This window comes from Micromys minutus, assembly GCF_963924665.1.
Source record: "Micromys minutus genome assembly, chromosome: 22".
Lineage (NCBI taxonomy): Eukaryota > Metazoa > Chordata > Mammalia > Rodentia > Muridae > Micromys > Micromys minutus.
Genome location: NC_137957.1, coordinates 47291881 through 47318890, shown reverse-complemented (window position 1 = coordinate 47318890; position 27010 = coordinate 47291881). Strand labels below are relative to the sequence as shown.

Here is a 27010-nt window from a genome sequence, read left to right as displayed (position 1 = left end):
TGTATTTTCTCTTATTTCTGTCACAAAAGTTCTACAGCAGTCTACCAGCTGTCGAACAAATGGGTAAACTGGTGCCGGTTTCATTTTATGGACTGATGCAATGATTCTGATCTCTTTTATCTTACGTTTGGGTAGTTTGCCTAAATGAGTGTGTAGCACTTGTGTGCAGTGCCTATGGAGGCCACAAGAGGGATCTGGAGCTAGAGGTAGTTGTGAGCTTCCCTGTGGAAGCTGGGAAGTCAGTGAACCCAGAGCCTCTGCAAGAGTAACTAATGCTCTTAAACACCAGGCTACCTCAGCCCCAGTTTGAATCATTGTATGCGTTTTTAAAGATTTATTTCATTTATGTGAGTACACTGTCCCTGTCTACAGACACACCAGAAGAGGGCATCAGATCCCTGTTATAGATGGTTGTGAACCACCATGTGGTTGCTGGGAATTGAACTCAGGACCTCTGGAAGAGCAGTCAGTGCTCCTAACCACTGAGCCATCTCTCCAGCCCCCACTTTATGCATTTTGATTTCTTAAGGCTGCTGAGGATATGAACTTTGTTTACAAAATAAAGGTTATTTAGTTAATTAAACATTCCTTCATTATTTGGCTTAGGAAACAGTTTTAGAGTTAGCTACAATTATTTCTATAGTTTCCTAATGGGAATAAGACATCAGTAGGTTTACCAGTAACATATTTATAGAGATGGGTGCAGAATTGCAGCGGTGGTGCGCCATAGGGGACTTTCATTTTAGTGTCTGACTGGGAAAATGGGTGGAGCTGGCTCTCTGCCTAAAGGACACGGTCGTTCCCACGGAACCTGTCTGGTAGTTTTGGTAAAGATGGATAGATAAGTAGACTGTAGTTTATCTTTTTAGCCAAAAGTACTCAATAGTGAAGTCATTCTGTACACGGAGTAGCACCTGGAGACCTCTAGACCTCTTCCTTGTATTTCTGGAAGCGGGAGGGGCTCTAGCGAGCTCGTACTAGATGAGTAAAGAAGAGGTGGTCAGTTCCCTTTACCTGTGCTCGCCTTCTGTTGGCAGATATACCACAATGGTGTCCTAGAATTCTGCATCATTACAACTGATGAAAATGAGTGTAATTGGATGATGTTTGTGCGCAAAGCCAGGTAAGGCTGCTTTCATAATGGTATTGCTACCATTCAGATAGTTGTTCAATAGAAAACTCGGCATAAACTATGGATGAGCTGATGAATACATATTGCCACTCGATGTCCTCAAGCCCAAGCCTCTTCAGCATTTCCAGTCTAGTAGCAGCTGACTGACGGTGACTGTAAAGCAGAATATGTCTTCTTAAATAAACATTGTCTTTGACTTCTGGCCAATAAGGAACGATACAGTCGCCAGTGAGTTCACACTGCGTCTTCACACCAGCCGTGGTCTCTTTCAGGCCATCATTGGAGTTAACTTCTGTTAGCTTTCTCTTTTCATGTGTATTTGTCAGAAAGAACTTTTTTTTTTTTTTTTGATATATTTTATTTACATTTCAAATGTTATCCCCTTCTGGTTTCCCCTCCCCTTGCTTCTATGAGGGTGCCCCCCCATCCCCAGGAAGAACTTTTAAGGCTTCATGGACATTGTGACTCAGGCCTAAAATAGCCAGTGACCAGTACTTGGGAGCCTGAGGTAGGAACCTGTGCAAGTTCTGGGCTGTCCTGGGCTACGTCGCAAGTCAGTCTGAACAGAGATTAGGACCCAGTCTTGAAATAAACACACACTTCATTTTAGTTTAGCTTCTGTTTGTTTTGAGATAGGATCTCCTTATGTACTTCAGTCTGGAACTTGGAGCAGTGCTCCTGTCAGCAGTCCTGTCTGCCTCTCTAGTGCGGAGTTACAGGAGTGAGTTACCCATACCCTGCCTTACTCGTTTGTCATCTGCTAACAGACTGATGTTTCCGACTAAAGGGATAACCACCTACATTCTAAAGCAAGAATGACGTTTCTTCACGGTCCCTAGTAGGGGAGGGTAGAGAGTTACAGAAATGATAGAGAACAACCACAGCACTGAAGGGGAAAGTATCCTTAGCCAAGTGTGGCATATACTGTAGCCCTAGCTATATAGAAGGCTCAAGCAGGAAAGTTAATGAAGCCAGACATTGACAACCAGCCTGAACAACACCGTGAGAACCTTTCTCTTGCACTTGATCTATTGCATGTGATTATGTAGGAACCGTGAAGAACAGAATTTGGTGGCCTATCCCCATGATGGAAAAATCTACTTCTGTACCTCACAAGACATCCCTCCTGAAAATGAGCTGCTCTTCTATTATAGCCGGAATTATGCTCAACAGATGGGTAAGTCTGTGAGACTAGTTTCCATGAATCTAGTGCAGCTCCATCAGTGACCAGGAAGAGCAATTGATAATGGTTTTACAGTGGCAGCTTTATAAAAGCAAGGGTATGAGGTGACAGAAATCGGTACTTTTAAATAAACAAGCTTTTATTGTAGGACTTTGAGTCAGGGCTTGTAAATCCCTGGGGAAAGAATTCTTTTTTTGAGCTTCTTGAAAGTTAGCAAAGCCCCTTCAGTTTGATTTAATGTGTTTTGTTACATTTATAGGTCTACTTAAGAGTTTGTGTGCACTACAAAATGTAAATGTTTTCTCGGGGGAGGGGGGACCTTATCAATTCTATGTTTACCAAGTACTAATCCTGGAGCACTATTTTAAATGACAGGAATAGGAGTGCACTGAATGAGGCTTCTTAATTTGACAGTGAGTCAGACATTTTGGTAGAAGGGGAAATTGTAATCATCAGTTATTAATGTCAAGAACAATTTTGAAGTTAAAGTAACAGACGTTGATTTATTTTTTTAAAGGTGTTCCTGAGCACCCAGATGTTCACCTCTGTAACTGTGGCAAGGAGTGCAATTCCTATTCAGAGTTCAAAGCTCATCTGACCAGCCATATCCATAGTCACCTCCCTAGCCAGGGCCACAGCGGCAGCCATGGGCCCAGCCACAGCAAGGAGAGGAAATGGAAGTGCTCAATGTGCCCCCAGGCTTTCATCTCCCCTTCCAAGCTCCACGTTCACTTCATGGGTCATATGGGTATGAAGCCCCACAAGTGTGATTTTTGTAGCAAGGCTTTTAGTGATCCAAGCAACCTACGGACACACCTCAAAATACACACAGGTAAGCTCTATTGAACCACTGGCAGGCAGTTTTTATAGTAGTATTTGCAGCCATAAAGACTTGGCAGAAGGATATTATTGAAAGTAGAGTTAAAATATGCCATAGAAGGTGAGCCATGGAATGTCATTGGACGGTTGCCTGTGAGGTGGCCACTTGAGCTCCTAAGGGTGTTACTTCCAAGTCCTAATACGTAGTGGGAAGGAGTCTGGTTTTTATAGTTGAGCTTCTAGTTTCCAAACTTGTGTAAACAGTTCTAAAAGAATGACTTATTTGTATTTTATGTGTACAAATATTTTGCCTATGTGTGTACCACTTGCATGCAGTGCTTGTGGAGGACAGAAGAGGGCATCCATCCCTGGAATTAGAGTTGCAGATGGTTGTGAGCTGCCATAGGGTGCTGGGAACTAAACACAGGTCCTCTGTAAGAGCAGCCAGATAGCCAGTACTTTTAACCATTGGCCATCTCTCCAGCCTCTCAGTTTCTTGTTTTTTTTTTCTTTTCTTTTTTCCCAATTTGCTAGGCCTTATCCCAGAATTTTCTTACAAATATACTTACTTGGAAGAATTTGATTTCCTTTCTGCTTTGTGAGATCATACCATTTAAAAAAAAAAAAAAAAGAAAAATACAAATTATTCAATGAAAGACCTATAGACCTGTAGATTGATGCTATAGTGTGTGAGTTATTTCTCTATTTTGAAGTGAGTCTCGTTACACCAGTTTAAGCCTCATGCTTGCTGAGGATGACTTTGAACTTCTGACCCTCCTATATCAACTTCCCAAGTGCTGGGCTGTAAAGCATTTACCACTATACCTGGCTAATACGCTGGAAATTAAACTAGGGCTTCAGGTGTGCTAGACAAGTACCTTACACTGTTACATTGCAAATCCCAAATTCTTTTAAGTTAGGGAGAGACTGATATCATAAAATGTTTTTTCCTCCAAGTTTGTCTATGTGGCAGCTGCAAACACACTTTAGATAAGAGGTCTCAGGAGGTCAGAGTTGCTGGCTTTGCTAGCTTTACTTTAGGTTATGAATTTTAGATAGACAGCATAGGGGAGTATTGTGCCAGGCAGGAGTCATTTCTGCTTGATTCTTTCTTGGGCTGTTTCTCCAAACTTGCCTCCTTGTCAGAGAATCTGTTGTTACTTGATTCTCAGTGTGATATCCTGGAATAATTTGCAGGTCAGAAGAATTACAGATGTACTTTGTGTGACAAGTCTTTCACGCAGAAGGCTCACTTGGAGTCTCACATGGTCATCCACACGGGTGAGAAGAATCTCAAGTGTGATTACTGTGACAAGCTGTTCATGCGGAGACAGGACCTCAAGCAGCATGTGCTCATCCACACACAGTGAGTATGCTGCTTGCTGGAGGTGACCCATGTGTGTGCAGTCCTGAACCTGAGGTGCTGGAGGCCAGAGCTGATGGTCTCTGACAGTTGACTCCTGATAGCAGCAGGGGATTAGAAAAAAAAATTACTTGGGCTCTAACTCAGGGGCTTCTCAGTGTCCAGTTGGAGCTGATTAACTTTTCCTGAGCCAGAGAGAAAGAGAAAGTTGTGCATATACACACGCACAGTCTGAGCTGGGCTTGACCATCAATTTCATCAACTTTGCAAGTGCACATGCATACTAACATATGTATGTACACACCTACAGGCAGACATATATACACATACTAACGTTTGATGGATGGAGCAGAGTCCCAACAGCCACACCTTATTTTTTCTCAGTCTTTGTTAGCTACCTAGACAAAAGTTCTTTATAAAATCACCTCACAGATTAATGCTGCACAAAAATAAGTTAGTGAAGGATGTTGATAGTAAGTTCAAGTGTATTTCATCCTGTAAGCTTGTAAGTTCAAAACGACAGTTTCATGTGGCCTTGTTTTATCTCACTGCATACATGTGGCCTTCTCCTTCCACTTGACTTAGAATGAATGTTTTTTTTCTTGTTCTTACTTTGTCCCAAGACTCTTTTCTTCTTAGTGCAGTTTTTGAAAGCTCATTGTATTCTACTGTTCTGTGAGGCAGGGACACATTCTAGTCTTGATTCTAACTTGATTATATCTTCTTGGCAAACCATCTCGTTAACCTTTCTTCCTAAAATTATTTGAATCAAATCAGGAGTTTTATGAAGTTAGTAATTCATCTAAACAGCATTATTATATAAAGGTACATCTTTATATTGATCTGTAGGAAATCTGTCCAATAGGTGGGCTGATGCCCAGGAGTCATTTATGTAATAGTGGCAGGAAAGGCCTATTGGCAGTGAGAAGCAATCCTGGGGCGAAGTCTCCAAGGCCCGTGTCTCTCAGAGTGCACCCATTCCAGCCACGCACAGTGGTGGGCCATCTCCAGGAAACTCGCTTGCTTTCCATGGCCTTTCCTACCTACATGTCTTTGCAAGTCCTCAGGCTATACTGCGAAAGATTTCATATTTTTATATGGTCTTTGCATTCATTTCTATCCATGTGTTTAAAGCATTAAGTGTTTAAAATGGGCTCTTGGATGCTTGATGCTCAGTGTTGTGTTGGGGATAGAGATAGAGACATTGTCTTTATCTTCAAACAGCTCCAAGTTTGGAAAGAGAACAAATAGTCAGTAGTTACCATGCAGAGTTGCACTGGGTGCTGAAGACCGTACAAAGCAGCACTTGAGCCTGGTCTAGCAGTAATCTCCTGATATCTCATCCACTCAGGATACTGAATCGGGCACATTGTGAGTTAGAGGACAGTCAAAACAGAAATGGGAGGTACTGGAAAGGTGGCTCAGTGGTTAAGAGTACTGACTGCTCTCAAAGAAACACCCACACGGAGGCTCACAACAGACTATAACTCCAGTTTTAGGGGTTCCAGCATGCCTTTAGGCACCATGCAGTCAGAATATTCCCACACACAGAAAAAGATCTTAAGGGCTGGACAATGGTGGTGCAAGCCTTTAATCCCATCACTTGGGAGGCAGAGATCTCTGTAGGTTCAGGGCCAGCCTGGTCTACAGAGCCAGTTTCTAGGACAATCAAGGCTATACTACACAAAGAAACCCTGGCTTGAAAAAAACAAAACAAACAAGACACAAAGTCTTAAAAACAAAGGGTTGGCAATACAGCTAAATAATAAGAGCAGTTATCTGGCCTAGGTCAGGGGTCCAGTCCCCATTACTGAAGAGATGACACATAGGCCAGCCTTGGGCCACATTCCCTAGTTGTTTAAGCTTCGTCTTAAGGTCAGTTAGAATTAAGAAACTAGAGAACGATAAGGAGTTAGAATAATATTTTAGATGGCAGCAAGGGTGTGAGAATACCATAGGCAGAAACAGAAGCAAAGAATATAAAATGTGTTTCTCTGTGTTAGAAAACAGTACTTTAGAGTGGTGAGAGTCAGACCCTACATCATAAACAATCTCTTTTCTGAGATACAGTCTCATGTATCCCTGGCTGGCCTTGAACTCACCACATACCTAGGATGACCTGATAAGATAATGTTAGTGCTGTGATCACATGAACTGTTTATGCAGTGCTGGGGGTCCAGCACGGGCTCTTGAAACTAGGTAGGTACTCACTCTGCTGAGCTCTGTCCCTGTTGAAGGTCTACCAAGGAAATTTCATTCTCAGAATAATGGTGAGCTGTGAGCAGAATTGGCTTTCCTGCTGTGCTAAGGGTGTGTGTGTGTGTGTGTGTGTGTGTGTGTGTGTGTGTTTAATAGAGAAACAATTTAGCATTTTTTTTAAGATTTGAGTTTACCAATATTAGTTGTATGGAAAGAGGTGTCATGTTTGGTGACATACCTCTTCTGTTTCAGATGGACAGAGGTGTTAATTCAAGGGGCATGGGTTGTGGGAACGCCAGGCAGATTGCCTAGGAATGTTTTATTGGATCTGGGCATAAGAAATGGTCTCTTTGCTATTAGTCACAGTGGTAGTAGGCAGATGCAATAGATAGTATTGTCCTCAGCTTTGAGCAAGTGTTGGAAGATGGGGAGTTCACTGTAAACGTTATATTTTAAAGAGTCTCTTTGGTTTCAACTGAGGAGTTGAGTGTAGCTCTCAAAAGGACTCCCCCCAACCCCCTTTCCATTAGAGAATTTTGCTTAGCCCACATTGATCTCAACCTCCTGACTAGCGGGTCACAGATAGGCACCACTGTATTTGCTATACCACTCCAAAGAATCTTTTAAAGAAATACTTGTATGTGCGTGTTTGTGTGATTCATACATGCTGTGGTGTTCACATGGAGGTCAGAAGACAACTTATAGACCTTCCCTTCTTCCCTGTGGGTCTTGGGAATTTAACTCAAGTTGTTGGGCTTCAGGCAAATGTCTTATTCGCTAACCCTTCTTTATAGGGTCATAAGCCTTCTGACCCTATAAAAGATTACAATAATGTCTTCATTAGTTTCATTGTGAGATTTTAATTAGACCCTGACTATCAAATAGAAGTTGTACAGTATAAGAGGTGAGATCTCTGGGGTCATCTGAGTGCTCTTAGGCAGATGCTCAGACAATGCTGTCACCAGCAGCATCCCAGCGGGAAGAAGTAGCTGCGATTACACTTCAAGTTGGGCACTTGGCAGAATGAGCTAGTTGCCTGCCCTAGCCTCCAGGGCTGTGAGGAAATAGCACTGTTTGCTAAGCCCCCAGCCTCCTAGTTTGAAGGTAGATGGTGAGAGGGATGTGAATGAGAACAAGAGCATCAGTTCCTTTCTCTCATTTAAGACACAGTTCTAGGCTCCATGTTCTCTACTGTATCTAAACCCAATTCCAGAAAGCCCCACTTCACCCTGGAAGTTAGGGCTTCAAAATAGGAATTTGGGGCTGTGGGAGATGGTGGGGAAAGACTCAGTGTAACACTGCCTGTTATAAATACAGGGTCCCTCCCACATTAGGGATGCTAATGTAATTGGCTGGGCCCAGAGCCCGTCCTAGCCTTTTCCTTCCTTCATAGTGTTCCTCCACAGCTGAACTAGCTCTCATTATTCTCTCTTAAGACTTATTTGTACACATAAGTAAGGGTGTCGAGGTCAGAAGAGGTGGGCCTCAGACTTCTTCAAGCTGAAAGCCACCAGAATATCTATAAAGAACAAGAGAAACCACTTGCTGACCGTTTTCTAATTACTGCATATTAATGGAAGGGAACAAACTGTACTTGGTCAACTTGAGTGAATATGACAGGTTTTCATTTTCTGTGAAAGAAACGTATGGTGGATTGTTCTGTTTGCATAGTACTCTACAAGCAGTCTGGTTCTAATTCCTATGAAGGCCTGAGATTAGGGAATTTCTGTAGCTTGATTGTTGTTTACACCCCAAGCAGATATAATTTTTATGTTTCTCTTAGAGAACGCCAGATCAAGTGTCCGAAGTGTGATAAACTGTTCTTGAGAACAAACCACTTGAAGAAGCATCTCAATTCTCACGAAGGAAAACGAGATTATGTCTGTGAAAAATGTACAAAGGCTTATCTAACTAAGTACCATCTCACTCGCCACCTGAAGACCTGCAAAGAGCCCACCTCCAGTTCCTCAGCACAGGAAGAGGAAGAGGATGAAGACTCAGAGGAAGAAGATCTCACAGACTCCATGAGGACAGAGGACTGTAGACTGAGCAGTACCATTTACTCAGCTGACGAGTCTCTCTCTGCACATAAGTAAGAGGAAGAAGCACCTGCTTTGGCTGGAACACACATCGGGGAAGCATAAAACCAACCCACTGGAGTGGTTTTTATATGAAATGCTTTCTGATCCTTAACCCACTGTTAGTGGACTGAGTGGGGATAGCTAAAGCACTTAGAAGAATGTCCTAATGGATTCTTTAAGGGACTGGGAGACGAGGCACGCTTCTGTCTTGGGTGGCAATAAAAGGGCCAGCTTTTGTTACCTGTTTTTTATTTACATGGTAATTTGGGAGATGCATTTATGCTTGAGTCAAAGTGCCCTTTTGTCCAAACAAATCAGATTTATCTCACATTGTTCCATTTTCCTCCAGCCATCGTGACTTGAGCCATCCTACGGCTAAGTCACATTATGCACTATTGTAGGTGTGCATCTCAGAGAGGACTGTAACACAGCTGTGCAAGTAGAGTGACTGTTTATCACTGGGAGTTTAGATCCTGCTCCTCAGTCTCAGCGGGGTTGAGAGGGAAGGTAAAGAAGCAGTCATGGTCTATCAGACAGTGGCTGAGGAAAAGGTCCAGAAATCCACCTTCAATGGAAGCTAAGGTTAGCCACCTAGTTATGTGCATGTGTACATCTTTGTGGTCTAGCCATGTCTCTATCTTCAGGAAAGCCTTCTATCTTTCAGAGTGGACCTAAAATATACAGTGTTCAAATAATGCTGCTGGGTAGTCTCCAGTCAGCAAGTGCACATGGGCTCACCCGACAGACTTGGTTCTTCCGCCTACAGGATGAGAAGGGGAATGCTTTTTTTTTTTTTTTGGTAGGTTTACTTTATGAAAACCATTAAAATGTTGCTAGCTGAAAGCAACAAGTAGTTCCAAATGCATTGGTGGGTTTGTCTTCCTGAAGGTCCTCACCAGCTAAGTGTAGAGGATTCCAAAGGATTTGGAAGATAGAGAAGGCTTATTAGTCGCCCCCTGTGAGCAGGCACACCCAGCTCTTATCAAGAAGCAGACAGACACATCCTGAGCTTGACAGGATTGATGGAACATGCCTTCCTGCTCAAGGCTCATAGAAAACTCTGCTGGGGAGGTTTTGCTGCTAATGTATTTATAGAATGAATGTATTTCATTCAAATCTGTATTCCTCTAGGAAGAATTAAAATCATTTTTAATGAAAGTATGGAATTTCTCAGTCCTTTGTGGAGGATTTGAGTGTTAAAGGAAGCATTTCTTAGTTTTGTTGAGATCATATCCTATCAGACTGCTGCCGGGCTTTGTGGCCTCTCTTCCCACCCTAAGGTGTTTCACATTGTCTCCTTGGAAACGAGCAGGTCTACAGTTGAAGGTCAGCGCTGTGGGTGGCTGCTAATACTAAAGCATGAAGCCTCTCTCGCTACTAGCATCCCAAGTATTTCTCCCTTTTCTCAGGAGCACATACTGGGTTAAATTCTTTTACTTGCCCTGTACAGAGATGCTCCTTAAAATAATTAAAGGATGTAGCTTCGTGGGTTTCCGTGAGTTTAAGTGGCACATTTTAAATTATTCTTTTAAGGGATAAATCAGCAATTACCCTTCGGCAGGATTTAATGTTCACTGCTGCTGTTGGGTCAGAAGGCATACTGTCTCAGACAGGATATGGTACATGTGTGCCCTGGATCCAGCTATAGCTTTACTGTGGGATGATAGTTTGTAACCTTAGCCAAATTACACAGCCTATTGGGTGTTTCTTAATACTCTTTTATAAGCTTTGGAATTAGAAATAATTCCTTTTCTGAACTAAAGCCTAGAAACATAATGCCTGGATTATGGTTGGTGGTTCCTTAAAAGGTCTTAGCGTATGTGCTAAGTCCAGAGTGTCATTAGAGGCAGCAGAGCGCCAGTCTAGGTCTATACTGGGCTTTTAGACTGGTGACCTGGGAACAAATGTGCAGTACATACGCAGGAACCCTCTGTCGGCTTTCTGAGAAACCATATGCAGCGACCTTTAGTCCATCAGTTTCATAAACTAATTATCCCACCAACTAATCTGAGTGACCACATAGAATATTTTACCGTATTATTTCAAAAAGTATTAACATTGTAAAACTTGGAAATCAGCTCAGCAGTTGACGTCTGGGAGGCTGAGTGACTACCGGGAGCACTGTATGGGCTCGGCAAGTTCGAGTTTATTTGAAGTAACTAGACAGAATTTACTGGAACCAAACTTACAAGGGTGTAGAATGTTACTCTGGAAGTCTGCCGTCTATTTAGTATTTTGATCATAGAAAATTGTATAAAGGAAATCCCAAACATTTAAAAAATACTGACATTTTAAATAAAATATCCCTGAAAAACATGTAAGTTTACAACCAAAAGGTGGTTGCACTGTCAAAATATGGTCAATATGCGAAAAACAAAAATATCTTTAGGAATCACAATTTAAAAACAATGGGCTAGGGAAGACTGCTCAGTTCATAAAATGTTTAATCTGCAAACATGAGGGCCTGAGTTCTAGAACCTCCCATGCATATAGGTAATCCTGGCCTGGGAAGACAGGCCAGGCTAGCCGGCCACAAGTCCTAGCAGTCTACCCATCTCTCTTCCCCAGCGCTGGGACAAGGACAAGCCACCACACCAGCTGGGCTAGCACAGCAAGTTCTTTAGAGCTTACCAGGGACCATGTATTTTATAAACCTACAGTTCTAAGTCAGACAGCCTGTTAAGGAATCATTAAAAACATTTTTTAAGAAGTGCAAGAACTCTGTACAGTACCCAGTCGGAGGCAGCCCAATGGTTGTGGGCTACCACCAAAGCTGCAGAGAGGAATGGCAACAGGAACTGAGTTTGTTTCCATTGTTGGTTGTAGGTGCACATGAACATTTAGGCCAGCTGTTTGAAAGTGATCGCTGTCAGGACTCCATGGGAGTCTGTGGGCTCCTGCTCCCACAGGGGCCACCGACAGATAAACCTCTGGTGTTGCCAATAGCCAGTCTCTCCCGTCTTCCAAATGCTTCGTTTACTGAAAGAAACCATGATAAGGAGGTAAGAACACATCCTCTAAAGACAAGAGTATTAAACAAGGGTCTGCTATGAGGTAAAAACATGCAAAACATTTAACACTAAGTGAGATTTCTTAATCATCTCTGTTCTTCTCTGCCTTGACCTGCTTCAGGTTTTCTTTTGTCCCTCTGTCTCAGACCACACATACATAATCTATACATAGGCAAAGCTTAGGACCCTTTCTCCTCGTGGGAGGGAGGACTTAGTGGAGACATACTGTTTACAGAGCACACCACACCACCCCAGGACAGTCACCAGCTGGGACAGAAGCACTGAGGTGCCAGGGCTAGAGAAGGGGACGGACGGCTCTTCCTTGAGACTTCTACATGTTCTTCCTGCTTTCCCTGGAAGGTTTTGTATTTAAGGTAATTAAAAAGTAATTTACACTTTAAGTGAGGACCACAGGATGTGCACTGGACATGCCTTTGCCGTCTATGTAACACATCAAATTCTAGCCCTTATTCTTTGAGGAAAAACAGGAGCTTGTACCTGAAGAGACAGTGCTTATGTCCCAAACCCGAAGCCCTTCTTTCTGTCCTCCAAAGGCATAAACAAACGGCAAATCAGGACAGCATGAAGAACAAAAGAGAACTCCCTGGGGAGAAAAGAACAGAGTCAGTGATTTCTATCCTTTCTAACCTCTTCTTGGTCCTGACCCTACTCTGTAAGAACAGATCTGACGGTTAACCAAAGCTAGGGAAGCACAGCATTTCGGATGAACCGTGAGGCTGGTCACTATGTATGTAGGTCTCATTCCTCTAGAAATTTACCTGATTTGCTGTGTACACCCAGAAACTATCCATCGTTTACCATAGGTCACTATCAAGTCTTTTGCAGGTTGGGGAGCAGAGATTCCTAGGGAGTGGGCAGGTGCTCTACTCCTGAGCTGTGTCCTCAAAGCACTGGCAAACATTAACCATCTGCAGGAGTTGACTCTCACAACATGACCATCAGCCTTAGCAGAAGTGCCTCTCTCCAGCTCCCCTTAACTTGAATCAACATTTTCATTTTTATTCCTAGATACTAGAAATTATACATTGTGGAAAGTATGGACCAGAAAAATAAAGCCCCTCAGTGAGATAGCTTACTTGGGATAAGTGTGGAATCAAGTGCTTATATACCCAAGCCTGGGAGGGGCTCAGAAACGTCATGGCCTGCCTGCCTTGCCATAAGCCGAGGGAATGCACACATGGTTTTAACTGCTGTGTGCTCCACGGTGCTGCCAGTGTTGTTCATGAAGCCCAGTGCCCTACAGCTAGTACTTGCTTTGCTCACCTACGCATCATCAGCTTCGACAACAGAGCTAGCCATAAATGAAGAGCCCCCAATAGCTCTAGTACCTCAACTTTCCAAGATGTCCTGAGGCAGCCCTGAGCTAAGGATAATAAGTTGTAGCCACTCCTTATCCTTTCTCCATTCTTGATCCCATCAAGTGACTATTAAACTTGTAAACCTGAAAGAATTCAGATGATAACTCCTACCACACCTAACTTCACACATCCTTGACTACAGTGATTCCCAGGAGAGAGGCAGATAGGTCTGACTCAGTAACGTGTTGAGGAGATGCTCACCATTTTCATGTCTCTAGAATGAACAAGACTTGGCCTGTCTCCTAAGATGTCCCAGATCTTCACAAATTTGTCTGCGGAAGCAGTCACAAGGCAGCCTTTGATCTGACTGCTCAAATCAAGACCTGGAAGATAAAATTAGTTAGGAGCTACTGCCTGAGATTTAGACTTTGTCATTTAATGCATTTGAAAGAAACATTCTTTCTCACCAGAGATTTCATCATTGTGCGCATTAAGGGTAAAAACTGGCTTATCTGAACGAGCATCCAGATTATATACAAAGCCGTCATCTGTACTGGCCTGCAGAGGGAAAGACGGGCAAGAGCATGTTAGATGACACTAGATGTGGCAATGGAGAAGTATAAAATTACAATAAAATCTGTTTATCTGTGAATTAAGATTTTGTATGAGCTATGTTCATGAAGCAAGAGAGTAGGGTTAGAGTTTGGAAACACAGAAATGGCAGTCACTGCCCAAGGGCAGATGGGGAGGAACATGGGTGTGTGGTGTGGGGGTGGTAACTGAAGAGCACACAGGAGAGGCAGAGGGAGAACTTGAGAAGATCTGTCTCAATAGACCACAGCACTGCACTGAGAGACGGAAATAAGCTAAGGCTCTTAGGAATTAGGGAGCAAAGAAAGATGAGGGAGGCCTGAAGCTCCACACCAACACAGCAAAGGTGGGAGACAGGCAGTCCTTGCAACACTAGGCCTTTATTTCTGTTTGGGTGATGTAGAATGCTTAGATCTACCAACTTTTTTTTCTTTCTTCCCTTTGGTAGGAAGTGCTATTAATCACTGACAATCCTTATCTCTAAAGCTTAATCTACACATAAGGAATTAAGAAGAGTATAGTATCTTTTGGACTGATTTAACCATTAAAAAAAAAAACACCAAAAATAGGTAGAAGGAGGAGGATTTGCAAGGTCAAGGCCAGCCTGTGCTATACAGATCCTATATCATAACCTTGAGACAATACATTATGATGATTAGTATTTCAAAAATACTATAAGTAGTACAGTGATTTAAAAATATAAATATGTAGTCCAATGGAATAGTTGAAAATTAACTAATTCACAAACTACAAATTTTTTTTGTAGTTAAGTAATTGCAGAGAAAATGCTTTTCTGAGGATTTCTCTATAGTGGAATTAGAAAAACAATATTCTTACCAAGAAATGACACGGTGAGAAGTGGTTCCAGGTCACTCTCTCGATCTGCCCGCTGAACCGCCACAGGCGGTGGTTCTGGCTGGGATCTCTGCAGTCGTACAGAGCCACCGACCTGCACACATTGCACGCTAGGGTTACGTTTGAGTAAAATGGTGACAGACCAGCATTGTGAATTCAGAATTCAGTTATTTAGCCTGTTTTAAGGTTCTAAACTTTAAAAAAAGTTCCATTATGTTATATGTGGCTCAGAAGACACAGGATCCTTTAGAGTTAGAATTGCAGAGGCTGTGAGCCATCTGACGTAGGCACTAGGAGGGAACTTAGGAGAACTTGCTTCACTTCCAGAGAACCTACTGACTGAGCCGTCTCTCTAGTCTGCTAAAGTATTTTGTTTTCTGTTTTGGATTTATGTGTTTTGCCTGCATAAATGTATGTGCATCGTGTGTGTGCGTGTGTGTGCGTGTGTGTGCGTGTGTGTGCGTGTGTGTGTGTGTGTGTGTGTGTGTGTGTGTGTGTGTGTGTACAGTGCCTACAGAAGCCAAAGAGGGCATCAGATCCCCCTGAAACTCAGGGTTCTTTGGAAACAAAAAACAAAAAAAAAAAAAAAACAAAAAAAAAAAAAACCCAAAAAAATTGTTCTTTAACTGCGGAGCCATCTCTCTAGCCCCAAATTGACTTTCGCTGGTGGATTCTGTTTTTGTCACTGGAAGTTACTGTGGTTCTAACCAGGGCCTAATTCTTCTGCAGATCAAAATCTTGACTTATGGAAGAATCCTTTCCCAGGTGGGGCTCAGAGCCGCTCACCTCATGGTCCACCCAGGGCTGTTCTAGTCAGGTCACTGTGCTTGGGGAAGTAAGGGATAAGTCTGTCTTACAGTTTTTCACAAATTACATCTAAGAAAAACGGGGAACTTAAAGTAAGGATAAGGAATCACAACAAAGACTGCTGACTGGTCTGAGTCTCTTGGCCATCCCTCCCCTCAGATGCAGCCTGTGAACCTGTATGACCAGGGCTCCTGCAGGTGACTGGAGTAGCTCCAGCTGCTCATTCCTTATACCATTGCTTCTACCACATAATGTGGGAATGATCCCCGGAGAGGCAGAGCATCTTCCAGGTCATATGACATGCTGCATAGGGGGATGACATTAGGGTGGGGGGGGGGGAGAGGAAGTGTACTAGTTCTGTACCAAATCTCCAAAGGCCTTGGAATTTCTGCCTTTGGATAATCAAGTGTCTTTGTTTAGCCTAACCAAGACACTCTGAGCAGTTGAACTCAGTCACTTTTTTCTTTTGAGATTCTGTCCATGTAGACTGCCACTGAGCTTATATGACAAAAATCTGGCTAACTCATACATCTTTTAAAAACTGGGTAAGTTGCTAGTTCCTATAATTAGGTTACTATGACAAAACCATATTTCTTTTTAGTGGGAATGAAGGGCAGGGTTGAGAAACAGCATTTATAGTTGAAACATGTAGCACCTCAGTAATATAGCCTGTGTAAGCATCAAATGGCACCCCTGTCTTGGTGCAGACAGAACTCAATCTTTTGCACCCTGGGCAGCAGCCTTTCTGAGCTACAGTCCTAGGCCAAGTACTTTTAAACCAGTTCAAGGACACTGCAACTGCAGAACAGTCGAGTAAGGGCTTGCTTACTTGTCATAGGACCCGGAAATCAGAGTCTGTGCTTCAAATGGATGAAACTGCAGAGTCTGAACCTGAAGGGAGGGAGGATAAGAGATCTGTCTTTACCTACTTGGAGTAATATTGCTACAGTGTGGGGAGACAGAATGGGCAGTGCTCCCCTGCGTTCCCTCTAAGATTCCAACAATTTGTCATCTTTGTTTGGTTTTCTTGGAGAGGTTCTCATTACATGAGCATGGTTGGTCTGAAACCTGCCATAGACCTGGCTGCCCTAATGGCCTTGAACTTCCTCTGCCTCCTGAGTGCTAGGATTAAAGGTGTGTGGCCGTCAGAAACTCAGGAAGGGAAAGCATATTCTCAGATAAAGGCTAGCACTCCTAAGGATGTGGCTTTCTTCAAATGTTGTGGTGGAACACTTGCATCCCTCAGCAGGAAGGGAGAAGGGACTGGGCAAGAGCACAGGTTCTCAGTACATCAGCACCCTGGGCAGACTTCTGTAGTTGTGCATCTGCTACAATCTTTCTTTACTGCTGTTGTGACTGGACTCCCCAAGCCCCACCCCAACCCCAGCCGCCTCCATGAGCAAGTCACAGGGCGTTCGTGTTCCTCATTACTATTCTGTAAGATCACAGGATTGTATCTATCACAGAAAGGGTTAGTGAACCTCACTGTGCTGTCAAAAGCACCTTGGAAATCACAGAAACATACATAGATGTCCAGATTACTTTAGCTAGTGACCTGTCGTTTCTGTAGAAGCCCTCTACTCCATAGGACACCATACCTTGTCTGTATGTGCAGTAAGCCTGGCTGCTGATTTCCCCACAGACATATCCCAGAGGATTACAGTGCTATCTGCCGATGCACTTGCCAGCACATTTCTGAGACACAGACAAGAGAAATCACTTTTAGAAACAGAGCATTAAGGGTTCATTTGTACCATCAAAATAGCAAAATATTAGGAATTTAAAAAACAAATCTTAAGTCTCACATTCTGAAGACTACCAAAGATTATCAAAATAAAGAATGTCAAAGTGGAAAGACTCTTCTGTACCAGAAGATATACTGTTGGAGATTCAAATAGCACCTCCAGGTTGAGCTTCAAGCTAATTAGATTTAGCCACACCAACACATTCAACCGGCTCTGCTTAAAAACTTACTTAACTTCAGCAGAAAGTGTAGCTGGCGTCTAAAATTTCTATGTCTGTACAAGGAACCCATAATAAAACAGGAAAGCCTCAGTACTGCAGGAAAGAGGGAAGATAGACACAAAAACCCTCGCACGGCAGACGGACAGCACAGGAACCAACTAGAACACCGCAGACACACATTACGAGAACGCCATCTTCTTACCTGACTGTCTTATTCCAGGAAAGGTCAAGGACAGCATCACTATGTCCTTCTGCTGAGGAACTCTGTAATATATTTTAATCACTGAAGCACCTACTGCGAACTGTCACCCTATTATCTAGTTATCACTGTAAATACTTCTTCAGAAAGAAACCATAGCAGTTCAAAACTTATCAACATTGCCCCCGACCTCTCCCCGAACCTACTTTAAAATTCACAAGAAAACTATAGATGTTTAGAATCCATCACACAGGCAGGTAGACAGAAAGCAGCACTGGGCAGAAGCTGTTCTACCTGAAGGCTCGTCACCGGGATCATCTGTTCTGTGTGATGATTACATGCCAGTGTTCATGCATCCAGAGCATACATGGACTTTCTGAAATTACACTAACCCTGTAACTTCCTGTCCTACCAAAACTATCTGATTGCAAAAATACATGTTCCTATACCCCGTCTCCAGTAACACAGCCCAGCTTGTCTTTAAATATTCATTCCTCTTTACCTTTTTCCCTTTCTTCTTCTTCTTTTTTGAAAGCTTACTTCCCAGTATGAAGACTGGTTCTAGAGAGTCCACAATGTCCAGGTCCCACACTTCAATGACAGGGGTCATGTTTCCCACAGCAATGTAATTTCCTAGGGAAAGAGACGGTGCCCTGGCCATTACAAAGCACCCACATCTGCCCGTCTAGCACATCACACCGTGGAGTGACTGGGCAGTGCTTCTGACCCCTCTGAGCCATCACCTTGGAATCCTGCACATCTAACAGTTCCCACGCCACCACTGAGCTGCTGGCTGGAGGGTCTAATTCTAGTAATGGAGGTTTGGTCCTTTGGCCTCAGCTGTCATGCTCACTCTGCAGTAAATATTTATTCTACCTTTCCCTTCACGGCCAGCTGCAGGGAAAGGATCAAGCCAAGACTGTGAGCGCCATGAGAGGCCAGTTACCCAGGACAAGGTCTTTGTTCTACCTTTATCTTTTTTTTTTTTTTTAAGCTTTTTGGCACAAGGTCCCACTATATAGTCTAAGCTGACCTGGAACTCAAGATTCTCCTCCCACATCTCCCAAGTGATACACTACCCTTCCTGGCTCACTGAATGTTTTCTAAGACAGGTTATGCCCCTAAATTCTAGCTGGTAACATACCATTTTACACTAGGCTTTCATGAGATCCAATAAATCTATAGTCAAAAAAGCTTTCAAGATAATATCTTTCATCCCATAGTGTATCGGCACATAGACCCCAGGCAATTAAGTGACATTAAGATAGAGATCATGTAAGTACTGCTTCACACTCTCAGCGACAGTTCTGACTCATAAAGAACAAACAAGTTTCCCAATTACCAGTAGACGCATCTGGGCTAGGGTCAAAGTTCAGCCATTCCACACTCAGAGGATATGCAGACAGGAGTATGTCATGGTGGACATAGAAAGACTCCTCTTCTTGATTGTAAACTAAAAAGGTTGGGAAGAGAGACTTTGGTAAGAGAGAACTCACCCACCTCAGACCAGTACTCAAACAAGACAGGTGCTGCCAGTGTGTCTGTCTAGTCGGCTACATCCTCACCTCCTGGCATTTTCCATGAATACTGCCAGCCAGATAAATGATTCTGTCTGTTCCCTTCAGTACAAAACCACACCCTACGAGCAGGACCGACTTATCTGCTAAAGGTCTAGCTGGTTTTAAGTCAGAAGGAACAAACAAAAACAACCTTGGAGGAAAATAATTGTCCTTAGAAATGTAAATGCCTGCCAAAAATTATTTCAATATTCCAAGAGTTTATTGAGACTAACAATGTAGACCAAAGATTTAAGGGACTCCCTTTCAAATATGGCAACTCACAAAAGCAGCTCTTTAACATTCAGGGATACAGAAAGTTAAGGAACAAAATCACATCAAGAAAGCCCAATTAGCAAATTCTACTTGCCCCTGTCTCCTTTAATAAGCTCTTTATTAAGGAAAAAGTTATTGATAAGGTAAGGACTTTTATTTTCCAGATCTCTGATTACGGGACAGATTCTGGGAAATTTCATAGCACGTTCTGTCTGCTGAGAAGGCTCGGTCCTGCAAAATCCTTGGCCACCACCAATGTGGGGCACACACTATAAACCAAACTGGTGGTAATATAATGATCTCAGATGTGCATGCACAAAACCAATCTCACAGACACTAATACTACTTAGATTTCTTTTGTGTGGATTCTCTTGTCTCAGCCTCCCAAATGCTGGATTATAGGCCTACATCACTACTAACCTGCATGGTTCTCAACTAACACATCTAAAAGTTTAAAAACATCAGGAGTCAGGACAGCTTCGTGTTATACATGCTATTAAAAGCATTATTTTAGAAGAATTTTACAAATATCGACAGAACAATGATATGGGAGCTAAAATGGACAACTAATAAATCATAGGTTTCCCTGTGAGTTGTGGACCCTCTGGGGGTCAAACAACTCTTTCATAGAGGTTGCTAAGACCATTATGTCTGGGAAACACAGACATTTACATTATGATTCATAACAGTAGCAGAACTACAGTTATGAAGTATATAACTCCTGGTACACAAACATCGTTTAGGCAAACGTATAAAATGAGTAAATCTTTAAAAAGGGCAGTAGCTCTGTTAAGAAAATAGAATGTTCTACGAAGGAAAGAATCTCAAGTGGCTAAAATACAGACAACAAAACAGTGCAGGACAAGGTCACTTGTTGCTCTTGCAGAGGACCTGGGTCTAATTCCCAGAGCCACAGATTCTCACAACTGTCTGTCGCTCCAGTTCCAAGGAGTGACACCCAGTTCTGGTTCCTTGGGCACCAAGCATATATATAATGTACAGTTACCTTCAGGCAGAACACTCACACATAAAGAAATAAACCGAGAACCTCTTCCCCGAGGGACCCATTTCTAGACTATAATGCCTCGAATAACCAGCACAGGACATACAGGGTAGCCTGGTTTGTCACCAGCTCCAATGGGGAGCTGTGGGAGTGTGCGCTGCACTATTTCAGCATCACTCAGAAAGCTTTTACTCTTCCGATTCACTCACCGTGCACTTCTAAATTGCACTGCTCTTGTTCAGCACGGCCACAAACGATGAGGTTGTCCGTCGGCTTAATCAGGAAATCTTCCTGCTCATATTGCTCCTAAGGGGCAGGAAACAGTCACTGGCTAGAGGCAGGGCTTCAATGAGGGCTTTAAACACTTAGGACCAATGTGGAAACTGATATGGCTAAAGATTTACCGTGTCTTTCAGGGTGACGTATGGGTCCTGATCATTACTGCCATAGACCGTAAGACCCAACAGAGATTCACCAATGGTCTCAGCATCTGTAATCAGAATCCACCCGTCAAAATAAAATATTAAAAGTCACCTTGACAAAACCTTTCCCCAAGACTTCTAGTATTTGCTTGGGTCTATTTTATCACCAACTGTATTGCTCATATTTGGGAGAAGAAGCTGTACAAATTACCAAGTCATTTCTATTTGACATCTGAAATGAACTCCTAAGTTGTGGAAGTCATGATCTTCGAATGAAAGAATTAAATCAATAATTTAACCCTTTTAGAAAGCATTAAAGCTTTGTTGAGATTTTCTACCTTGTCCCATACAATCAGAAGTCAAGGTTCTTTGAGTATTTGAAGTAAGTGTTCCCCAAAACAAACCAGGTTGTCAGTTAAAAACCAAGAGGGCAGGCTTCATAGCCGGCCAGGCTGCTCTGCGGGCAGTGAATCATGTGCTTCACAAATCTCAGAGCGAATCTTTATACTACCTTTGCAAGGGCAGCATCGAGCGGACCTAGGGTAAGTGCCATGGTTTGGATCTGATGTATCTTTTAAAGGCTCTTGTGTTAGGGAATGGGCTGCCAGAAGACAATCTTCCAGGAAGGGATTAAATCCCCGAGTTCTGACCTAAACAACAGATTTATAACACGATGGCATTGTTTCCGGCTGGTGGAGGGCAGGGACGCCACAGAGCCACAGCCCAACCATATTGTCTTCGCCTCCATTATGTGGTGAGGCAGTAAAGTGAAGGATGGTGAGACCTCATGAGAAAAGAGGAGCAGAGCAGCAGCAACAACCACAAGGCACAGGAAGCATCAAAACAGAGAGCACGTTAAATAAGAGAAGCAGCTTCTCTGGTGCCTGTTGTGTGCTGTCCTTTACCTGATGAATGGCACCTCCATGGACCACCGCTCGCCCGCTGAGGTCCGGACAGCAGACTGGTGGCCCTGACTTCACTTTGCTGCGACCACAGCAAAGCCCACACTGAGCTGATGTTTTATAGGTCAGCTCATTTGTTTTTCGGATGTCATAAGTTGGGAGTTGCTGAGTCTGAGAATTCCACAAGGTCCCAGAGTAGCTTGGCATTTACACGTTACAGAGATTATTAACTCTGTAACGTTGTCAGAGCTTCCCTTTAAACTAGTTTAGGAAACAAGTCCAAACCTTGAGCTAAATTATCTGATCTGATCGCAGGGACAGTCAGACAGGAAAGATTTGGGCCAACAGCAGAATCTAGAGCATGTGGGCACACAGTGGCGGTGAGCGCGTCTCACCTGGATTGTCCTCTTCGTCATAGTTATCCAAGTCGTACTCGGCCAGCTCAGCGTCGTCCACTGTGCGGTCATCTTGTGGGTCCCCGTCCTCCAAGGGCTCCCTATGCCGTGCCTGGGTTCCGGCACTCTGCACGACATCTTCTGAAGGGCTACCTGCTTCCTCTTCCTCACTCCCACCTTCTTCTCTGAGTGAGAACAGAAAGGGAAAAGATGTCACCCTGAGGGCACCTCCTAACAGACACGTGACGCACTTCACCTGGACTTGAGCACAGTCAGCGACACTTTGAAACTATGTGAAATTACTTACTGTAATTTTTCTTTTGCTTCAGCAATGAGACGTTTCACTTCCTCTTTACTTAGCTCTACCTATAAGGGAGCAAACACTTCATTAGAGCATATTTATGGACATTATTAGAAGCCTTTGAACTGAGTCTTGAAGCAAATATTTACAATCCCAAGAGCTGTCAAGAAATCTCACACAGTGATTTAGGCTCTAAATTAATGAGGTGGAGCTTGTACAAATCCTTGTGATTAAGACCCCTCCCACCTAACTCTGCTCCTCCGCCTTCTCAACATTCAAATAGCTTGGTTTTTGTAAAATGGATCTGTGGTCGCCATTTTTCTTCCAACTATCTCAGACACCAAGGGCACCTCCCTCTCTGGCCAGTGGTCACTACCAACAAACCACATAATATCAGTCCTCTGCTTTTTCCTATCTTCACTGCCAAATGTAAATGGAGTCTTTGAACCAATTACCTCCCAACTTCCCCCAATCTTGAGTTCAAACTCTGTTTTCCCAACTTCCAGCAACATTTCACATTTGGCTGTCTTTTGTTCTATTGGAGTTCAAACTAAGGCCACTGTCTTCAAAACTGGCATTCCCTCACCTAAACAGTGACTCAGTCAGTATCTTTAAGACCCCTAACAGTCTATGCCCTTAATCCCAGGGAGGCAGAGGCAGGCAGATCTTTGTGAGTTCAAGGCCTGCCTGGTGTAAAGAGTGAGTTACAGAATAGCTACATAGAGAAAGCCTGTCTGGAGAAAAGAGAAGACCTAACACTACTACATTAAGTTTGTAAAGGCCAACACCGGCCTGGTGTTGTTTATTTACTTAAGCCCACAGTGTGGGTTGGCCATAATGACAATGTTCCACGATTGAAGGTAAATCAATCATTCAGTTTCTACTAAAGAGTCTCCAGATCTTCAGTGGCTCATACCTGTAACTCTTGTCTTTAGGAGGCTAAAGCAGGAGGATTGCCATAAGTCTGAGGTCATAGTAGGCTACAGAGTGAGACCTGGTCTTCAAAAAACAACAAAAGATTTTGTGATACAAGAACCTTCCTGAGAATGTCATTCACTTCTGGCTGAAAAAGATCCAGAAATTAAAGGTTGAAAAACACTTGGGCAGGGAGGATGGAGTCTTAGGGTTTCTATTCCTGCACAAACATCAGGACCAAGAAGCAAGTTGGGGAGGAAAAGGTTTATTCAGCTTACACTTCCACATTGCTGTTCATCACCAAAGGAAGTCAGGACTGGAACCCAAGCAGGTCAGGAAGCAGGAGCTGATGCAGAGGCCATGGAGGGATGCCGCTTACTGGCTTGCTTCCCCTGGCTTGCTCAGCTTGTTTTCTTATAGAACCCAGGTCTACCAGCCCAGGGATGGCACCACCCACAATGGGCGGGGCCAGGGATGGCTCCACCCACAATGGGCTGGGCCCTCCCCCCTTGAGAAAAGGCCTTATAGCTGGATCTCATGGAGGCATTTCCTCAACTGAGACTTCTTTATGATTAACTCCAGCTTGTGCCAAGTTGACACACAAAACCAGTCAGTACAGGGGTCAGTCAGTAAAGTGTTTGTTGAGCAAGCCTAAGAATCTAAGTTCTATCTTAGAACCCACTTTAAAAGCTAAGTGAAGTGTAGAACACACACACCTATAATCTCAGCACTGGGGACTAGAGACAGGAGAATTCTGGTGCTTTGGCTAACCACTCTAACTCAATTGGCTAGCTCTGGGTTCAGTCAGACAGCACACAGATACACAAACACACAAGCACAGGCATGCATACACACACACACACACACACACACACACACAGTTACTTGTATTGCTTGGGGTTGGCACTTGAGCACTAGGGATTCTTAAGACTCTGCTAATACTTCAAAAGCTGTGTATGCCCCTTTAAAAATGAAACCAGTTTCCTTTTGGAGAAAGTTTAATGAAGTAATTAGTTGTCCCTATTCTATAAATATACATTGATTGCTTGCTGTTGGCAAAACACCAAAGAAAACAGTGACTAAACATCTGTACTCTGGTGGAATTTACACCTAGTAGGAGTATTTCCATCCCTCACCGCATGTAAATTCATATACGGCCACTCCCATGTCTTTCATAGAACGAACTGTCACGGACCCAACTGCACCCACAGCAACCCCTTCACTTCTTTTAGGACACTTAAACTCCTCGACATCCCGAAAGTCAAGTGCAAAAAATAACCAGGGCTTTGCCCTATTTCGCTCCAACATATCCCGGAACTCCGGGCTCCGTTTGGCTTGCAGAAAACAAGTAGTGTAATGAACAAAATCGCCTGAGTAATCGCCTCTTTTGCCACGGTCTCCAACTTTTGTACGACTTCCTTCATGATGTGTCACACCGACACCTTGTTCTCTCTGCCCCATAACGTCTAATCTGGATCACCGTAAGAAACTCCTAACAAGCAAGCACCCCCGCCCCTTCCCAGTGCACAAACTCCACGGGCTCGCGCATCTGGGCGGTGGGACCAGGGTTCCAGCTCCAGGCAGGGTAGTGGCGCGCGTTCTCTGCTCGCCCCCGGGCAAAGGAGCCACACCTCACGTGGCTACAGCCGGGTCAACCTTGGCAGATCCCGTCGCGTGGCTCAAGCCGGGCGCGTGCGTCCCGAGACGGCACCAAGCCCGCGGGTATCCGAGGCGACTTCCCCCACACAAGCCTCACCTTGTCTGGCGTCTCTTTGGCCACACCGCGGCGGACCCAGGCCACGCAGGTCACTTGGCGGCTGCGGTTCATGATCTTCGGCTTGAGCACGGCGCAGATTGAGGATCTGGTCGCCGGGAGAAACTACTGTAAGCTCCGCGAAGGGGAACTGCGCGCAGGCGCGGGCGCCCGCCTGGCGTCATTCGCAGGCGCCAAGAGAAAGGGGCGGGGAACTTGCAGGAGGTGGGCGGGGCCGTATGCAAATAATGACGGCTTCCTGAGTGGTCCAAGTTCCTTGAAGGTGTGGGTGGTTTCTTGGAGACAAAGGGAGGAACTCTAAGGACCAGAGTTAAAAGTCCCACATCACCACTCTTTTCTGTGTGGTTCCATGGACTAAGAGATGACCAGTGGAGACGTCATTAAATCTTAAGCTTTAGATGAAATGAATTTGGTTTAAAAAAGGTTCTTTATATTTCTTTACTTTTTTTCAAATTTAATTTTTATTAGTCACTTTAAATTCAGCTCCCGCTCACTGCTTTCCTCCCGGTCACCCCTCCCTTTCTCCTCTGGGCCGGTAGGGACCCCCTTGGGTAGCCTCTCCCCTCTCTGCCCTGTCACTTCAAGTCTCTGGGAGGCAGGTGCTTCCTCTCCCACGGAGGCCAAGACATGGCAGCCCAGCTAGAACAAATCCCACAAACCGGCAACAGCTTTTGGGACAGGCCCCACTCCAGTTGTTCAAGACCCACATGAAGACCAAGCTGCACATCTGTTACATATGAGCGGGGAGGCCTAGGTCCAGAGCCTGTGTATGTTCTTTGTTTGGTGGTTCAGACTTTCAGAGCTCCAAGGGTCCAGGTTAGTTGACTCGGTTGGTCTTCCTCCGGAATTCCTATCCCTTTTGGGACCCACAATCCTTCCTCCAGTTCTTCCATAAGATGTATACTATTACATCATTCGCAATAGCGATACTTTTGACTTCTTCCTTTCCAATTTGTATCCCCCTTGATCTCCTCTAGTTGTCTTATTGTTCTGGTGTTTTGGTAACTATTAAATTGAATCTGTTGGTACTGGTCCCGTGGGGGTCTCACTCCAATGGAGTCTCACTTTGCAGGAGCTGCTCCAGTGTGGAGTCGGGCACCTGATCTATTTCTCTACAACACGGTCCTTTAGGCAGTTAGTTACCAAGCCTGGTACACACTCATCTCATTTTGTGGGCCCCGGGAATCTGCACACTCCAGCTGACTCTCAGCTGTTGCTTTAACACAATGTCTTTCACAGTCTGGTAAAATCACAACCCAACAATCAATAACTTATCAAACAGGTTTATATGTTAAATTCTCAATCCACAGTACCTCCAAACAATAAATTCACTGCTAATTAGTAAAGATATAAGCCACCCACCTAGACAAGATAAAATTGATCTAGTTCACCTTGATTTGAACCATCCTCCTCTACCGCCTCCATCTTGAATCTCCAGCTTCTCCTTCTCCACTTAGCAAACTTTTCCCCTGCCCCACTCTCTACCATCCAATCATGTATCACCTTGACCTAACTAGTGCCAGCCCTCACCTGCATATAGACATCAACTGACACTCTGGCTAGAACTTCAAGTACTATATTGGATAGGGAGAGAGTGGGCAGCCTTGTCCCTGATTTTAGTGGAAATGCTTTAAGTTTCTTTCCATTTAGTTTGATGTTGGCAATTGGCTTGCTGTATATTGCTTTGATTATATTTAGATATGTGCCCCCATCCCTGATTTCTCTAATACATTTAACATGAAGGGGTGTTGTATTTTATCAAAGGCTTTTCAGCATCTAATGAGATAATTAAGTGATTTTTTTTTGTTTGTTTATATGGTGGGTCATGTTGATTTTTATATATTGAACCATCTCTACATCCATGGGATGAAGCCTACTTGATATTGATGGATGATGTCTTTGATGTGGTCCTAGACTGGGTTTGCAAGTATTTTATAGATTA

At 43.8% G+C, this 27010-nt stretch overlaps 2 protein-coding genes across 4 annotated transcripts in view; one reads left to right on the top strand and one right to left on the bottom strand.

The window, feature by feature from the left end:
• Positions 1-20846, top strand: part of PRDM4 (PR/SET domain 4) — a 36545-nt gene extending 15699 nt beyond the window's left edge. Inside the window, exons 8-13 of one of the 3 annotated variants that reach the window (XM_080935715.1) lie at positions 1038-1123; positions 2182-2309; positions 2833-3147; positions 4332-4500; positions 8480-8788; positions 11604-11744. In XM_080935715.1, coding sequence (XP_080791841.1) covers positions 1038-1123; positions 2182-2309; positions 2833-3147; positions 4332-4500; positions 8480-8788; positions 11604-11613 — 1017 coding nt within the window. In that variant the 3' untranslated portion in view covers positions 11614-11744. Of the gene's footprint in view, positions 1-1037; positions 1124-2181; positions 2310-2832; positions 3148-4331; positions 4501-8479; positions 9841-11603; positions 11745-20775 lie in introns of those variants that run through there. The other 2 variants (XM_080935717.1, XM_080935716.1) reach the window with 2 other exon arrangements.
• On the bottom strand, positions 11622-25183 carry PWP1 (PWP1 homolog, endonuclein). Its single transcript, XM_080935718.1, has 15 exons — positions 25051-25183; positions 22386-22444; positions 22079-22263; positions 20764-20849; positions 20569-20665; positions 18867-18977; positions 18027-18157; positions 17528-17589; positions 16959-17055; positions 16190-16251; positions 14536-14647; positions 13575-13665; positions 13369-13490; positions 12287-12392; positions 11622-11756 (listed from the first exon to the last, which is right to left on the bottom strand). The coding sequence occupies exons 1-15, from the start codon at positions 25120-25122 to the stop codon at positions 11647-11649; spliced, it is 1503 nt and encodes a 500-aa protein (XP_080791844.1). The 5' UTR covers positions 25123-25183; the 3' UTR covers positions 11622-11646.
• Between the last annotated feature and the right edge of the window lie 1827 nt (positions 25184-27010).

Excerpts from the sequence above, each read along its gene's own strand:
- PWP1 (XM_080935718.1), bottom strand. The coding sequence starts at position 25,122 with ATGAACCGCAGCCGCCAAGTGACCTGCGTGGCCTGGGTCCGCCGCGGT. Across the intron at positions 20,850-22,078 it reads TGACGAAGAGGACAATCCAG|ATGCTGAGACCATTGGTGAA; the intron begins GTGAGACGCGCT and ends TTCTGATTACAG. Across the intron at positions 11,757-12,286 it reads CATAAGCACTGTCTCTTCAG|TAAACGAAGCATTTGGAAGA; the intron begins GTACAAGCTCCT and ends GGTTTCTTTCAG.